The 17,727-nt window shown below is 45.3% G+C and overlaps 1 protein-coding gene and 1 non-coding gene across 2 annotated transcripts; one reads left to right on the top strand and one right to left on the bottom strand.

Annotated features, from left to right (window-relative positions):
* The first annotated feature begins 550 nt into the window (after positions 1 to 550).
* Positions 551 to 622, top strand: Trnag-ucc (transfer RNA glycine (anticodon UCC)). The gene has a single exon. It is a non-coding gene; the product is annotated as a tRNA-Gly (tRNA).
* A 3,704-nt stretch (positions 623 to 4,326) lies between these two features.
* LOC144141406 (uncharacterized) lies at positions 4,327 to 15,069 on the bottom strand. Its single transcript, XM_077672977.1, has 3 exons — positions 14,875 to 15,069; positions 6,678 to 6,970; positions 4,327 to 4,825 (listed from the first exon to the last, which is right to left on the bottom strand). Exons 1-3 carry the CDS (start codon positions 14,924 to 14,926, stop codon positions 4,436 to 4,438), a joined length of 735 nt encoding a protein of 244 aa, XP_077529103.1. The 5' UTR covers positions 14,927 to 15,069; the 3' UTR covers positions 4,327 to 4,435.
* Positions 15,070 to 17,727: the final 2,658 nt, after the last annotated feature.

The raw sequence follows: 17,727 nt of genomic DNA, 5'->3' as shown, positions 1-17,727 counted from the left end.
CATTCACGAACCATTGACATCTGCATTAGGAAACTTCGAGATTTGTAAGCTGGGTTCTCTTTCGGCGGTCCTTTTACTTTATTTATTTATTTATTTATTTATTTATTTATTTATTTATTTATTTATTTATTTATTTATTCATTTATTTATTTATTTATTTATTCTGCTGCAGTTGTGTCTAAAGTGTGTCGCGGCTCTGCTACTATCCGCTAACAGAATTTAAAGGTCAGTCAAGACACATTTTTCCTTAAGTATCCTGGGTGAACTTGTAATTTAGATCCCGAAAATAACGTATATTGTTCATTACTCAATTCAGGCGGTATATGAAATGGAGTATTACTTGAGACGTCAACTGTCAGTTCCGACTCAGTAGTGATTTGATTTTCGCGCCGTCGGGGCCGGCGTGGGTCCAGTGACCCATATTGTCCTCCTTACTTACAATTCCCCATCAGAAAACTAGCTCTCCTCTCCCCCCACCCTTCCCCCCACCTCAAGCGCGCGCTAAGAATAATCCCTACAAGACGATACGAGGGCCGACTTGGGGACATCGGCGTCGGTGGTATAGTGGTTAGCATAGCTGCCTTCCAAGCAGTTGACCCGGGTTCGATTCCCGGCCGACGCATGTTTTTTTTTCTCCCTTACACAGTTTACCTTGATCACAAGGCCCCCGTAAAAAGAGGAATTAGAAGAGAGAAGTTTCCGGCTCCTTAGTGGGGCTGGTGAATGCGATGTCGAAGTCGGACGACGAGTAATCAGTTTGGTTTGACGTCATTTGGGAGCGTAAGGGGGGGGGGGGGCGCGACGTCTTAACACTTGTAGAATTTAGGCCTTGGAATGACAGTTGCGTGAGGTCTGCTGGGGGGATAGTTTGGGCGAATGTACATTTAGGGGGGAAGCAGCGGGATGAGATTTACTCGTTAAAACGCGCAGAGCGTATGCTGCGTGTCTGATTAGTTTGTTAACCGAGATCGCATCATTGCAGGCAGTGGGTGAACGTTAGTGGGTATTCCTCGTGGAAGTGGCATCTTCATATCTCTCCATCTTGGGCGTTTTGGGACAGAGGAGTGGTGTGAAAAGTGGATCTGCAGGACTAGGCGTCGTGGGGACATCCAGTAAACCTCCAAGATGGTTTGGGGTTCCCATCGACCTTCCTGTGCGCAATTTCAGGTGTGAAACTTCAACTATATCTATTGTACAATCTGAAAAAGAACTGCAGTTGCATTTGCGCATATAGCCACATTAAGCGAAAATTTCTGTGAATAAATCGTCATGGACGCCTTTATCGACCTAGCTGCCATTGTTTCATCGCAAAAAAAAAAAAAATCTGTGTAGCGCGGACATTTTTTGCGAACGCTGCGTGAATGGAAACAGACAAAAGGGTGACTGCATCCTCAACACGCCAGAGACCCGATAAAAATCCGCCTGAATAATTGAGTCCTGCAACCCACAACCCCTGGCTGTCCTCAAGAAGGCTCGAGTACAGAAGGAAACGAAGGAAGCATTGTACTGGAACAATGCAAGTGACAATATATCCCGCAACACGAATGCAGCTCAAGGGTCTCTGTAGAGCGACTGATAAGAAATGACGCTTTCGCCTGTTTTCTTTTTTCTTTTACGTTTGTACCGTGAAAGCGACGGTGTCGCCTGCATAAAGGGTACCAACATACCTAAAAAATACGGGCAGCGGAGTATTAATTTATTTTCCTGCATTATTCTTCACTGGGGCTGTCGAAAGTTGTAGTTTGTGTTTTTAATGTGCATGCTTTTAATTTTTGTAGTCGTTCACATTTTTTTTAGCCCATTCAACTCCATTGTATTTTCAACTATTAAAATAGATACGAGTCCTATTGGTCCTATTCTCCACTTCGTAAATTTTCACTTAGTCGCTATCTTGACCGCGAGCATTTTCTGATGGGCTCTCAGTTGTGCCACGTGCTTCGGGTTGTCAAAACAGCTGTGTGTGCAGCCGAAATTTTGACGCTCTATGGTGGCACCAGCTCTAATGTATACTTATTTTTTGGCTCCCCATCTTATCATACTCATGGATGGAGCTGAAAAACCAGACCGTGGGTACAGAAGAGTCAGAAAGGTGCCCAAGAGAAAAATACCGCGGGGTTAACGCCTAAAACACCTACGCTCTTTGCGGTTCGGCGCGGCGTATACACACACACACACACATATGTATATATATATATATATATATATATATATATATATATATATATATATATATATATATATATATATATATATAGTCGTGTATTTATACGGTTGGCAGGAACGATTCGGGCACGTGTTAACAACGGTTCTTCGCGCAAAATTCACTTTGTTTTATTTAGTAGCAAGCCATTTTTAGTCCCCATTGCCCACACCTACCACAAGCATTTCATGAGCCTTCGGCCATATACCTTCATTCTAATGTATATATTAGTGTGAAACTATGTGCCTTAGGCGCTGTGAATTCCACAATTTGCAGCAGCCGCTAATTTGCTCGGGGTACTGTTTAAAACTCTTTACTAGCTGAAGAAATCACAGCTTTGATTGCTTCTTATTCAGAATTAGATGAGGATAGAAATAACAGTTATGTTTGTTTATGCTAGTAGCAATAACATCGTCGTTATTGATTTGGTGCCACAGCATCCGAATCGGGCAGTGGTGATCCTCGCCTAGGAAGGAAAACAGAAATCGGCTCGATACCCTAGGTTTTCATGAGCCAAATATGCTTTTTTTCATCTGGGCTCGACAGCGCATGCGCTGTGAATCAGGCGACGGACGCACAGTCGCGTGCAGACGTGGAACGACACCCGCCGAGAAAAAGTACATCAAATTAGCATATCTAACTCTCTATTGACATCGTTCACTGTCCAATTTTGCCTCACTTGATTAGTTAGCCTGCACGACCGCATGTTTACCACCACAAAATTAAGAGCTGAGCTTTTCTTTCGAAGCACAGTTGAGGGAAGATCTCCTGCACGTATCCAGAGGTTTGACATACCCATGTTTACCACCACAAAATTAAGAGCTGAGCTTTTCTTTCGAAGCACAGTTGAGGGAAGATCTCCTGCACGTATCCAGAGGTTTGACATACCCATGTTTACCACCACAAAATTAAGAGCTGAGCTTTTCTTTCGAAGCACAGTTGAGGGAAGATCTCCTGCACGTATCCAGAGGTTTGACATACCCATGTTTACCACCACAAAATTAAGAGCTGAGCTTTTCTTTCGAAGCACAGTTGAGGGAAGATCTCCTGCACGTATCCAGGGGTTTGACATACCCGTATTTCCACCACTGGAGAGGTTGATTAAAAACATCATAAGTTTGCAATTTATGGGAAGTGTTGTCGGAATGATTTTTGTGTGCACATTAGACGAATATTTAGCCACATTCTCGTAATTTCAGGCGGTTATGTCAAGTGACATCCCAGTGAAAGCTGCCCTAGCAGCGTTTTCACCCCACAGTTGCCTCATGATGAGCAATACTTTTTCAGAGTTCGCTTCTTGACCTCAAAGTGCACTCAAATAGGACCGCATTGCAGGCATATTATTGGGGCCATGAAGACAAAATACAAATTAAATTCGTTATATGAAGCGCTTTGTCTCGGTAACAACGACACCAATTCAATTTCATCGAAAACTTTAAACAAATAACTTAGGTATAAAAGAAATCAGATGAAGCAGAGCTGACTCCGCCTACTCTATGAGGTCTCTATGAGGTAGCAGGATATTGTTTCTGCGGTTGGCGACCGCCGACATAGGTCATGGCCAAGAACCATGACTGGTCGATTGCAGTTGAGCCTCTATATTCGGTGACAACTTAATTAAGAACGGCACCGGAAGTTGTCGCTGTGCCTTATCACCGTAGCCGGATGTTTCTCCGCGCGGTGCAAGTAGGGCGTTACTGGGGATATTTTGAACGTGGCGTGAGCCGTTCCCGTGATTTTTTGGACTTAATATGCTTACAAACGACTCCAGTGACGACAAACAAACTGCGTGTGACAAGGCAGACGATATCACGCATTCATAGCCAACCCCTTTCAAAACGCGCGCGCACTGACGTCACGGGTCCGGCGCTTTCGCGGAGTGATACATTACATGACGTGGTGCCGTTCTTGAGTTGTAGCCGAGTATAGTGCAGTGTTATTGTATCACTTGCATGGTTAACTGCAGTTAACACCCTCATCACTGTGGATTTATTGCTTCTCTCTACTGCGTCGCAGCTGACGGCGTGTAGCGCAAAATTTGAGTCTTTCCAGGTATCTTGCATTTTTTCCGTTAAGGTTACATGTTCCGTGGCTGGCACAGAGCTGAATGAGATATTGAAGGCTACTTCTTAATAGTAAAGAGCTTTTATTCTGTCTTCACAGTGCCGTCAAATAGTATATAATCTTGTTTGTCCGATTAAGCGTTCAGCGGGAGACTGATGCAGGCAGTTTATCCTACTCGGCGCCCAATGCCCTCTTCAAAGCAGGCAGCACGTGAGTCTCGGGAAGCTTGACGAACACCGGCACGAAGCTTCGATCCGCGGCCTGCATGATCTCGAAGTAGGGCACTCCCGCGCGCTGCGGGTTTTGCGGGCCCGTCTGTATTCCCGTGAATGACGGAAACTCCTGCATCGTCAGCCGCAGACGCCACGCAGCTTCCGGCGTCGTCGAGGAAGAGGCGGCGTCACTTCCGCTTCCGGTGGCGTTGTCGTCCCGCAGCAGCTGGCTAAGCTTGCCGTCGAAGGACACCTCGGAGAACGTGACGCCTACCCGGCCCCGGTCTTCTAGGGTCGTCACGTTGTTGCCGGCGTAGTGGTACTCGTACACTCCCATCAGCTTAGCCTCCTGAGAAAGAGAACGCGTCACGGTGTTTCAAAAAAAAGAAAAAAAAAGAGGCAGGACAATTATGTTAGGGACCGGATGTACACAGGTCTCAAATTCTATGAGAGGTTCGACGTGAAGCAATATTAAAGCATTATTTCTTCCCACGTGGCCAAAGGTAATGCAACATAGTGTCGCCACCATCTTAATTTATCTCAGTGGCCGTTCCAGCGCGCGTTTGCTCGCACCATAGAGGTAACGTACTTCTAAATCTTCACAGGTAGTTTTTTGCTATAGGTTAATGACACAACTAGAGAGCTAAACAGATGAACAGGAGTAACGGAACAGAAAACACTCCCAATTGATTTGTTGCAGTGCGCCACGAGATCACATATAGGTACATAGGCTATGTCAGATGGCTATGGAAGGGATGATGCCTTTAGGCATCATCCCTTCCTCATACGCTCACTCCCGTCACCAGTCCACATGGGAGTTTTTGATGCATCGCTGCCGTTGCCCAGTCTCATAGGTATTCTTGCCTTCGTGTACGCTAGACTCGTTTGCGGATCTCCATACCTGCTTACGGCGCTGGAAAGCGGTTGAACAGATGTTTGTCAGCAGGGCTTATCCTGCCACCTCTGGCTCATCTGTCGTCCATGTTGTCATACCTCCAAATCTCGAAAGTGCGAATGTTAAGCTTCCGATCTCGATTTCCCATTTTTAAGTGCAATGCACTTCTTAAGCGACCCTGAACCTGCGTCCACCGGCGATGTCCGCGCACGTGGAGATGGGCGCGCGCAGCCTGGCCGCTGACATGGCACATACCCACGTGGGGGATTGGCCAGGAATCTTTTCGTCTTCCTTGGCAACGGGGGGAGATGGGCGCGCGCTGCCTGGCCGCTGACATGGCACATACCCACGTGGGGGATTGGCCAAGAATCGGGCGTGAGAAGGGCTAATGCACCTGCTTAAAGGAGTACTGACACGAAATTTCAAAGCTGAGATCCTCTCTAGCAATCAAGTACAACGACAACAGAAATAGGTGTCTGTGAATAAATGCATCTTTCTTTCTTTGTAGTTGTGTGTGTGTGTGTGATCTCTCTTTCGCGAACATTACCGAACCGCGCAAATTCAACTCCTGCATTCGCACTTTCACATTCTTCCCCTCGGGAAAATGCGGGGAATTTTTTGCGGTGTACGAGACCATGTTTGTTCAAACCAGAGGGACACTGTTGTCATTGCTCTCGTTCCCTTCATAAATTACGCATGGTTTGGTACATGAATGCACACAATTAGGGCTGCCTGATGTCCCAAAGCATTCACGCCAACTGTCTTCGATTTTAGCCTCTCCATCAGACAAACTTGGATTTCTCGCCTTTAAGGGCGCTGGCTTCAACATGGACTATCAAGCAAGAGGTGTTTTAATGGTCGAAAACTTGCATAATTAATTGCAGGCGCTAAGAATCTGAGGCGTGCTTCCGCATGCACGCGTTGCCACCTTTCTGTCCCAAGGGACCAGCGGGTGGGAGGGTCCAAATGTGCAGTCTTTATCAAAATATTACAGGTCAGAACGAATTGAAAGAAAAAGCTTGACGTTCAATTGCAGCTGAATTACCTCAAGGAAGCAAGAAAGAAAGACGCTTTCGCCGTCTTTGCGGCATAGAACATTTCCATCTTACTCGTGACGTAAGTTAGAACTCTGAGGTTTTGGGGCCTCCTAACTGTTGGAATGGCCTAGAAACTTGTGACGATGGTTGTACGTGCAGTGCAACAGTCCGAACGGTGACCCCACCCACCGACACTAATCTCTATCACCTCGTGATGGAGATGGATGTCCGAAGACCTTTTGCATTTCAGGCAATGACATTCGTCTCACCGTGCCCACTGCGATGACGAAAGGAAAGTCCTTCTGCCGCTCCCTGCAGACGGACCTGTGGGCTGTTATGTTCACCGACGTCAGGCGCAGTGGCGACAGGGTGCCGTTGAACAGGGTGAATCCGTTGGCGGTCACGTTGCCGACGGTGACGACTTCGTCCAGGCTGGTGCGGACCCTGGCCAGGGCGTCGCGCAACAGATTACGCGCGAACTCCACGTCTCGCTCGGGGCACTGGTCGGCCGGCGGTGGCCTCGTTTCCGGGTCGTCCAACCAAGATGATGACGACGGCCGTACTGCGTTAGAGGTAGAGGGCGACCTAGAGCAACCGATTCGAATAATAACATTTTACTGTTGTCTCCGGTTGCCATCTGTAGGACCCGGAAGTAAAAAAAAAGTACTATGGATTTCACGTCTTCCGGGACAAATATTTTGACTGAACCTGTCGGAACCCAAAACATTGCTCGAAACCAAATCTGAAACAGAGCTTACCGCTGGCTGTACTGAGACAGCCTGTTTTACTGTCTTTTAATAGCTTCAGATTTTAACCATTTTGATAATCTGTAAAGATTGCGTAAAGCTTTTGAACGTCTTCTTTTATACCCTTTAAAAGCTTAAAAGTACGTGCCTATTGAAACACGCGTTCAGCCTAGGTTCTGGCATTCATTTTGCTTACATTGCTTTGCCCGTGCTTTACTGCTTCTGTTTCTCGAAAAGATGCTAACACGAACTTCGTCCACATATCTGTTTCGCCATTCACAACTTGTGACTTCACACGTCATGCAACGGGAAAATTCATGAGGTTTCAATCCCGGTTATCGACCTTCTGGCATTTTCTTCTTCAGCAAGCAAGTGCCGCTGCCGCAGGTGCTATGTTAGCAGCTACTGCAATGTAATCTACTCACAGACCAAGTATCTTCTTACAGTTTAGTGCCACATTTCGGGGGTACCGGGGCCGTTTAACGACATTCGTATTCATGTCATGGTCCTGCCGACGAGAACGTGTTTCTTGGGGACGTTTCGAGACACAACAGCGCTCCCCGTCATTCCTATTACTCGTATTACTGTAGTACTGGTATTACTCCTATTACGGTAGTACTCCTATTACTCCTGTTAGGGTAGTAATCCTATAACTTCTATTACCCCTATTACGGTTCTACTCCTATTACTCCTCTTATGGTATACTACAGAGCGGAATCAAACGTTGCAGTCCCATCGGGAGTTGAATCAGGATCCCACTCCGCACACCTATGGGACTAAACTTCTCCGTCGAATGAGGAGCACGATCTTGATCACACAACTCCTTATAAATGTGTCGGGTTACTAAAAAGTACTGCAAACGGCCATTTTTCCTACCTAAAATTGGGATCCAATTCTCGCTCATCGGCACCTTTCTTTAGCAGGATGGGAAGCAGCGACATCTTGGGCGAGTATACAGAAGTCAAGAACGACTGGTAACGCCACTGATGTTGTCCCATTCTGTATTAGTCCAAGCCGATGGAGCGCACCTTGAGCTGGAGTACTGGACTGCTGTTGTTCAAAAATAGCTGAGAATTAAAGCAGCCTCTAACGGAAGCGCGGCGACAATCATCCCTGCGTATGAATTACTGGCTCGCTAACACACCGACGCGCTGCCCACTTCCGTGAACTGACGTCAAGTCGACAAAAGGATTCAGTCTCTTTAGTTGGCACACTCGTATTCGGATACGCCCCTACCAGCAGTGTCTACTTTCTTGGATAGTTCTCCTCGCGAATGGAAACAGCTCTTTCCAAAAACGAAACAATGAGGCAGATGCAATCAGAACACGAAGACTCCTTCGAAGCTAAATGAGCATTCGCTGACCAACACAGTTGCTTTCGTGGGACCTTGCTATGGGTAAGATGCATTTTCTTCCTATGTAATTTATATGTTTATTTTGAGGTGAGGAATAGGTGCAACAGCTCTCCAGCAGGCCCAGCTGCAGGCGGGACAACCGGCCAACAATTATCATCACCCGCATTCGCGAATCGTCGACAGTGTTGGCTGCGATGAAAAAGTATACGTTCGGTCTGTCCGCCATAGCTGTGCCCGATCGGAACAATGACCTCGCTTGGCTAAGTGGCTGCCCTGGAAATAAACCTGGAAATAAAACCTTTCTCATTTCAATAAACGTTTACTCCCTCTCTTTCTGTCTCTGGAAATAAACTCCCTGGCAGTTTATTTATTAAAAAGTATATTTAAATTTATTTATTTATTTATTTATTTATTTATTTATTTATTTATTTATTTATTTATTTATTTATTTATTTATTTATTTATTTATTTATTTATTTGTTGTTGCTATTAATGATAAGGAACGTCGTTAGGTCGGTAAATTATCCTTCCCGCAACATTTTTTCCTAAATAATCCCGTGCAAATTTGTATAAAGGTGGAATTAAAGTCGGACAATAATTCTTTCATGCACTTCATGCATCAAATGGAGCGTATGTCATCTCACACGGCTGTGAATGGCAGTAAGTAGGGGCTTCAATTTGGCGCCGTCGAGGAACGTTTGAGCCCTGAGCCCAGTGACGTATATGTCGTCTCAGCCTCCGCCGAAAAGCGATCCCTCGCTCTAAATACTTCCTACAAGATGCTTTTCGCTGGGCCCTTGAATTGTCGGCGTCGGTGGTATAGTGGTTAGCATAGCTGCCTTCCGAGCAGTTGACCCTGGTTCGATTGCCGGCCGACGCATGTTTTTTTTTTGTCATATTTATTTCGTCTTCACCCTAAATGCAACCAGCATACGGATGATCTCTCGAACCCGAGTTAGCATTCCCTTTTCGGCAGAATATTCGACAACCCTAGTGGTATAGACCCCAACAACATATCTACGGACCGACGACGAAGCTCAGCGCCCTCAATTCTGGGCCTCGTAGCCTCATCAACGTTGGAGTCAGATCAACGGTACAGCAAGTGGTCCAAAGCATGTTTGGATCCGGCAAGGAACCGCAGGAGTTTCAATCTAGTAATGTTTAGCACTACGACTACGCCGTGTGATGACAGCTTTGCTGTGCCTACCAATCAGGGGATGTCCTAAGGCTCAGTGAGGTTAACAGAACATGTGTTAACAGAGCTTTGAATAGCGAGCACACCCTGTGGCTGCCGAACTTGTCGAGAAGAAAGGAACCCGTGAGTATAACTCTTCATGTTTAAATATACAGTAAATAACGGGAAAAGATACATGGTCTGCCCGGAGGGTCGCCTCCGTTGTGATTCACATAGATGAGGCATACATACAAGTTGACAGCGATTCAAGCCTTCTCGAACCTGTTCACCAGCGTTTAGCTGTTAGAATGGCACTGCTGACTGCTTCTACGGGGATGTCACACAAATAAGGTGAACCCTCAGTATTCTATTATTAAGGTAGGCTTTAATGAAGAGATAGAAAATAAAAAAGCAAGGAAACCGGGAATTGAAACTCTAGAATAAAACAGAGTAGTCGCACTCTAAGAAATCGCTGCAGGCGGGCTTCACGACAACGCCCCAGAACGACCATTCCGCGCGCTTAAATGTGCGAATTAGGCGAATGACGAGGCCCAGCATGCGATAAAACTAAAAACTAGGATCTGCGCCGGGACAACAGCGCACACGCACACCTTGCGCAGTTGTCCCAGCACTGATCCTAGTTTTTACTTTAATCGAATGCTTGGCCTTGTTATTCGCCAAATTCGCCCATTTTAGCAAGCTGAATGGTCGTTCTGGCGCGTTGTCGTGAAGCCCACCTGCACCGATTTTTTATAGTGCGGGGAAACACCCTCATGCATCATGCAAAGAGAAATAGCATGATGATAATTAACACCTTGTTCTGCGATCGCACGTTGTTGTTGAAAAACTTGATTCTGAGTCTGGTGATGTGAGAGAGTTCCCTCAGTCCAGCTGGGGTGGATTACCAATGGTTCAAAAAGTTCATATGAAGCGGGCACTCCAAGCTTAGGAACCTCCATCCCACCTCGCTCCCTCCACGGAGGGGTAGAACAAACTGGCATACTTCGTGCTTTGCTTTGAAAAAGTTTAAGCCTCCTGCTTATTTCCCCTGGTTGAAATAGAGATTACCTATTTCAACAATGAATGCTTCGAAAATGCTGTTGCTGCTTTATGTCCATATTTCTAAAGTCGGCTCACAGTTTTAAGTGCGAATGCACTTCTTAAGCGAGCCTGAATCGTCCGCCGCCGTAGTCCGCATAGCAACAGCTGCGGGTGCGCGCGCTCCTCGTCTTCCCTAGCAACGGGGGGAGATGGGCGCGCGCTGCCTGGCCGCTGACATGGCACATACCCACGTGGGGGATTGGCCAGGAATCGGGCGTGAGAAGGGCTAATGCACCCGCTTAAAGGAGTACTGACACGAAATTTCAAAGCTGAGATCCGCTCTAGCAATCAAGTACAACGACAACAGAAATAGGTGTCTGTGAATAAATGCATCTTTCTTTCTTTGTAGTTGTGTGTGTGTGTGTGATCTCTCTTTCGCGAACATTACCGAACCGCGCAAATTCAACTCGTGCATTCGCACTTTCACATTCTTCCCCTCGGGGAATTGCGGGGAAGTTTTTTTCAGTCTGAGGTAAATACGTTGCACTCGCACAGACCCATACATCCCGTACGGCGACGGAGCTGACCCTGCTAATGGACACAGAGAGCATCCGGGCGAGATGTGTTGAAGGGTTTTTAAGACCTCACCAAAAAACTGTCCCAACAAAAGGCAGGAAAACGCTTGTGGACGCGTACATAGCTTTCTTTAGTTTCGTAAAAGATGAATAAAAAGAGAAAACAAGGTCATACGCACACGCGCTACATTTCAAGGTTGAATTTCTGCGACACGCATAGCCAGTTTTCTCCACTGTGTTGAAGTAGAAAATGGTTGTAAATAATTAAATTTTTTCCGCAATAATGTAGCAGAAAACGCGTGGCCGGTATGAATGTGTTTCCTGCTTTTATAAAAGTGGATATTTCGTGCAAAAATATAAGTGTATTACCTGTTTGAAAGTCAACTATCTGTGCATAAATGGAAGTATGTATGACTGTTTATTCGAGAGTGGTATTAAAACATTTTCGTGAAAGTTGGGTATCGACCTCATTTTCTGAAGGCACCACTTTTAAAATATTTAGCTCCTTGCGTGATGAAAGCAGTTGAGGAACAAACTATTTAAATTATTTGCTGCGCTCAGTCGGCATACACAGTATACACAACATCACTGTTTGTATGGTAACGAACGTCGCCTTTGGGGAGCTTATAATTCTGTTGCTGGATAAAACCACAAAATGTCCGGACGACTAGTAGCATGCTTACTGTAAGAATGCGCGAAGAGGTTTTTAAAAATGCCCACCTATCTACTTCAGCAGTGCTCGCACGTAGGCAACCAAGCCTTGTGCTGCCAAATTAGTGAAGCATATATAAAAGCCACTTTTCACGAATGCACTTCCTGATTTTCTTGAGAAGATGTCTATTCCGGAGGTGGGCATCACGTGGGCAAGTTCAAAACCCGAAAAAAACATGCGGCAAGCATAAATAGGCTACATTACTGAAGAAGGAGAACAAAAAATTGGCCGCGTATCTGCTCCTTTCGTTGCAAATATCGTCAAAAGACGATAGTCTTTATCGACTTTTGCCAAGTAAATGCCTCCATTCGCTTTCCCGCCCACTTCTCATGTTGTTCCTCTTGCGTTGCGCTCCTCTTAATGTAAAGACGCCAGAGGTTTGCTTAAATCATTTTAAATTTCCCGCGTTCCACTGCTCCAAACCGGGTGTCTCGATGCCAACGCTGCCGTACGGCGAAGACGCGCGTAAATGGAGGCCGCCTACTTTACCGTTTATAGAACCGCGTTTCCCTACTCCACTTGCGTTGCCAGCAGAACGCGAAACCTATATAGTGGAACCTTTCGTAACTGTTGCCGCTAGATTTCTTAAAATGGCGGGAGAAACTATAATGGTGCGGGCGGCAGCAGCCGACGGCGGAGGGATTTTTTTTTTTTTCTGAAGTTGGATGAAGTATTTACTTTCGCAAAAGTCAAGCATGTAGGATTTTTTTATAAAGGAACACTGCAAATATCACTTCTGTAATAATTTGTTGTGTTTATTTGCGTAATGTCTTGTTCTTCTTCAACAATGTCGACAAGTATGAACATTACACCGGACTTAGACGGGTAGATTTAGCTGTGAGTATACAAGACTATTGCGCAGGCATTGTTTTATTTTGGCCGGGTGGCTGAATCGAGTCACAGACAGACAGACGGACAGACAGACATACAGGCAGACCAAAATTTCTGGGTTTAAGTAGCCCAAGAAAGACTATCGTCTTTAAAAAAAGACGAAGCCAACCAAAGAGAGGAAAATCTAGAGAAATAAGGTAACATAGAAAAACTACGCGTCAGTAAATGATGAGAATGAGGGCAGCGTTTACCACTAAGTCGCAACCTAATTGCAATATACTCAAAATAAAAAATAGCTCGAGGAGACACAAAACGTGAAAAGACTGGAAAACTCGCCTAAAAACCGAAAAACCTCGTTGACAAAAAGACAAAGTCTTTTGTCAACGAGGTTTTTGTCAAAAGACAAAGCAACGACAGCAAATCGATCAGTGCTGGATGGAAAGTGAGTGCCATTCGTGTCCTGAATATGACAAAAGCGGAGGAAACTTTAGGGAAATGATGAAGCTTTGGAAACACAAAAACGCAGCTTACCATTGTCATATGTAAACCGTAGGCATTTAAAGAAACGGTAGTGGAAATGTTGTGAACGACGTGAATGAAATGGTAATACAACGAACATTTTCTCTGCGGATATGTACGCTGGGCCAGAGGACAGCTCGGCCAGCGCGAACTTGCTAGCCCGAACGAACGTAATCTGAATTGGCGGTCGCTTTTCTGATGGAGGCGAAAAGCAAAAACGCCCGTGTGTACGAGATTTCGGCGCACGTTAAAGATCCCCAGGTGGTCAAAATTAATCCGGAGCCCTCCACTACGGCGCGCCTCATCGCCTGCGTTGCGTCACCCTACAATCAATCAAATCAACGTAATCTGAATTTCACTCCATTACTGTTCCAAAGTCGGTAGTTAATGATATGAATTCGTCCTTTAGTCAATATGCGTCAAGAGTGGAATGTGTCACAGTTACCAGAATGGGCAAACGATATCTCACGGCGCTTGGTCGACATCACTGTACCAAAAATCTGAGCCTTACGATTTCAACGTTTTTTTTCCAAATATTTGCTGCAAGGTCCAATAGGGATGCGTTTGTTTAAGAAGCACCGGCACTCACCCAAGCTGAAAATACAGTTACAGTCGACTCGCGGTAATTCAAACTCGAAGGTAACCCAGGATTTTGTTTGAATTATCCGAATTTTGAATTATCACAAGTTCTCAGATATATGACTGCTTACATATGGGCCAGGTGACAGCACACATTATGAGTAGGCTTTGATTTTAACCTTATTTTTTAAGCGTTTTTAAACCTTAACTGCACAAATTAAGCAGAAAGCAGAGGCGTAAGGTCGGCAAACCGAATGCCGTTCGCTTTTTTTCCGTAACCGCCGCGTCGTTTTTCCTTATTTTTTTTTTTTTTCTTTTTTGCTGACACGAGACACGCGATTGCGTGATTGCGCGTTTTTCTTTTTTTGTTTTTGCGACAGCAGGCCGCATGGTTTTGACAGCTTCGACAAGTGTAGGCAATCAATCACGTATAGACGTTTTTTAAAGCCTGTTCGTTTTTTTTTAATTCTAAATCGCATAGTAGAAACGGTAAATCAGGCCAGAAAGTTGAGAAACATCACGGTCTACCATACTTGTGCTTCGTTTCGAACGTGTGTTTACTAGCAACGCCTTTTTCCGTGAAGGCTTGAGGCGCTTATTTTTCATTTTTCGACTGTTATGATTATAAAAGCGCGCAAATTTTCAAATATTTGCGGGAAAGCAGTATATTTTTCTGGTATGCACACTCAAAAAGTATGAATTAACCGAATGACGGAGTTTTAATTAGGTGAGTTCTAACACATTGAAAGAATAGCAGCGGGTCAACCAGAAATTTGAATTTTGGTTGAATTAACCGAAAGTACAAATTATGAGTTTGAATTATCTCGAGTCTACTGCATATCGAGTAGTCGTGTAAAACTCATCCAAACAGCGACGCTCATCACTCAAACCTGCGATCGGCAGTCAATCCTCCATGTTCTATCCCCAACACTTACCGAAAGTAGTAGCCGCTAACAGCAGAAAACATAAGCCCGTTGTGGAGTGCATGGCGTCAGCGGAACTCAGTTACGCCACACAGTTACCATGGCTCGAGATGCCCACGCACTTCCCGCGGCCCCGCCGGGTGACCTCCGAGCTGTATATCGCGCTCGCCGCAAAGCCGAGTCGAGCGCGTGTGGGAAACCCAAGTCGGGTTTCACGCATCGTCTCTGCGGCATCTTTTGAACCTACTCCGTCCAACGCAAGAGCGCCAAAATGCAAGCTTAAAAAAGACCACGAATGGCCCTGGTGTTTGAAAAATAAATAAGGACGACAAAGCAGCCGCACGAATATAGCATCGTGGTGCCTTTCTTTGTGCTTGTGCTTTCTCGGTCTGGTCTCTTTACCAAATTTAATGAACCCAGAATTTTTGTAATGGCTCTTTTGACATTGTTCATCCCACCAGGGCAGTTATCCGAAGGTCATCTGCTTGGGTAGTACGTCACCACTTTCGTATGAGAGGGGGGGGGGGGCACAACCCGGCCCTAAAGTTTTGATCTTGAAGGGGACGGGGGTACCGGAGAGGCCATCAATTCTTTCTGTGATCATTACTGTTCGTTCGCAGGCTACATACTAATGTTACGGAGGTGCGATGACCCTGTTTCCCGAAAAAAGAAACAAAAATGGACAAAAACAATCGAAAGGTCACGGGAACGTGCGCTCACGATGCCTTTACCTTTATATATATATAATTTGAACTCACTGCTCGTATTTACGGCGTTGTTTTGTTTCATTGCTTCTTGCTTAGTTTTTCCTCATCCTTCTTTTGTTTTCTTTGTGCAATATGTTTGGGGTCCCGCCCTCAGGGAACTGAAATTCTGTCTGGGAACGCTACTGGACGTCATTATCGTTATGCCCCTGAGCGCCAATGCGCGGGCCGACAAAAAACTAGAAGGATCCAACGCTGCCGTTTTATCGCGAGACTGCCCGACATCTACGCCGGTTGTGGCCCGATCAGGCGGTGCTCTCGAGAGGGAAGATACAGCGCGGGAAAATATAAAACCACAAAACTCGGCGGCGGGGCATCCACGCGCTGGCGGCTCCGACAGTGGAAGCACTCCACGCTCGACACGGAGCCATGCCGACGATCAAAAAATCGCCCATCGCGTCCACGAGTGCACTCGCCCTTCCGAAACAAACAACAAAAAAACACACGAGTGAAATCTTTGGTCACCATTATCAGGCTGACAAAGACCCTGAAGTCTATATAATGTGATAATAAATCATAACCATTGCGGGCAGATACATACATACATACATACATAGAAATTTATTTCCCGATAAATTTCACTGTACATTTCGTGCCCGCAGAAGCGCAAATCGCTTGTGGGCGGGTCACGGCAGACTCGGGATCCTCGCTCAGGGGTAACAATAGATGAGGCAACTCTTTTGCCAAAGGCAAAACAAAAACGAAAACACCATTTACACATCACTATAACAAGATGCACATTCGCACTCCTTAAAGTTCACAAAATCTCCAATTTTTTGAAGTTCACACACATGTTGATAAGATGTACAGAATATAAACGAATGAGGCAGTAAAAACTAATGAAACAAAATAAAACTACTGAATGGACAGAAGGAGCTGTTCGAAATAGATCCCATTGCTTCTACCGGCTAACACACTGTTGACGACACTCCATTACTTTACATAATTTAACCAATGTTTAATTTGAGATTTCGCCTTATCAATTGAGCATAGCCTTTCTGTGTCCTCGGGCAACTGATTGAAATGTACTCATCATAGGCGGGATAAACAAAAAATACGCCCTCAAATTTAGGCGCGCTCAACCTATGATGCCTTACGTGTGCGAAGGATATATAGACGAGATGCGCCCAAATCCTAAGATATTGAACAATTCATGTTTCGTTAATTTTAATCCAGTATATGTACAATATGGAGCGTGCATTGTACCTCACACGCTGCCAATGCTAAAAAGATGAGTTTTGATTTTGACGCCACCGGGGCCGACGTGAGTCCAGTGGCCCATTTTATCCTCTCCGCGGCCTCCGCCCAAAAACGAGATCTGCGCTACATACACACGCTACGAAACATTACGTGGTCAGTTACTGCAACGTCGGCGTCGGTGGTAGAGTGGTTAGCATAGCTGCCTTCCAAGCAGTTGACCCGGGTTTGATCCTCGGCGGACGCAGGTGCTCTTTTTGATGTTCATGTTATTGTTTTCCTGATACAGTAGACCCGCGATAATTCAAACTGGAATGGGCACCGAAATTTCGTTTCAACTATCAGAAGTTGTCATAAAAATTACTCTAGGCAACTGATGTTGTGATGAAACATTCACATATACTTAATAATACAACACTCACGCACAATACTGAAGTGCTATTCACATTGAAAACAAAATCACGAACGGATCACCCACCTGCCGCACCTGCCGTCTTTTTTTTTTTTCTTTCGTCCACAGTCCATACGTGGTTATTGGCGCGCGCAGTTTCGCTTTGACACGTGTATGCAGATAATTCGCTTTTTTGTGATTTTTAGTGATATAAGAAACATAACGTGCAGGTAGAAGCGGAAAATGCAGGAGATATTTTCCGGCAAGGACAAGCGAAAAGTAAAAATTAACCGAATTTACGCAATGGAGCAGTTCGAATTCAGCAAATTTGTTTGAATTAACCGAAAGTTTGAATTATCCGAGTTTGAATTATTGCAATTTTAATGTATATTATAGTTGTAGTGTTAAGACAAGGAGGAGCAGAACCTTTAGTTTTGTACGTTGTCGTAAGAGGCGACCATATACTGCCCAAGCTCAAAATGGTCTCAAGAGAGTGAAATGCTGGGCTTGTTG

This window comes from Haemaphysalis longicornis, unplaced genomic scaffold (assembly GCF_048455015.1).
Source record: "Haemaphysalis longicornis isolate Haplotype H1 unplaced genomic scaffold, Haemaphysalis longicornis Haplotype H1 scaffold_6, whole genome shotgun sequence".
In the NCBI taxonomy this organism is placed as follows: domain Eukaryota; kingdom Metazoa; phylum Arthropoda; class Arachnida; order Ixodida; family Ixodidae; genus Haemaphysalis; species Haemaphysalis longicornis.
This window is presented reverse-complemented; position numbering and strand designations above follow the sequence as displayed.

What these genes read in the sequence shown, in the direction of transcription:
- LOC144141406 (XM_077672977.1), bottom strand. Translation starts at nt 14,926, where the DNA reads ATGCACTCCACAACGGGCTTATGTTTTCTGCTGTTAGCGGCTACTACT. An exon ending in GTTAGCGGCTACTACTTTCG is followed by an intron (nt 6,971 to 14,874) that starts GTAAGTGTTGGG and finishes CCTCTAACGCAG; the next exon opens with TACGGCCGTCGTCATCATCT. An exon ending in TCGTCATCGCAGTGGGCACG is followed by an intron (nt 4,826 to 6,677) that starts GTGAGACGAATG and finishes TCTCTTTCTCAG; the next exon opens with GAGGCTAAGCTGATGGGAGT.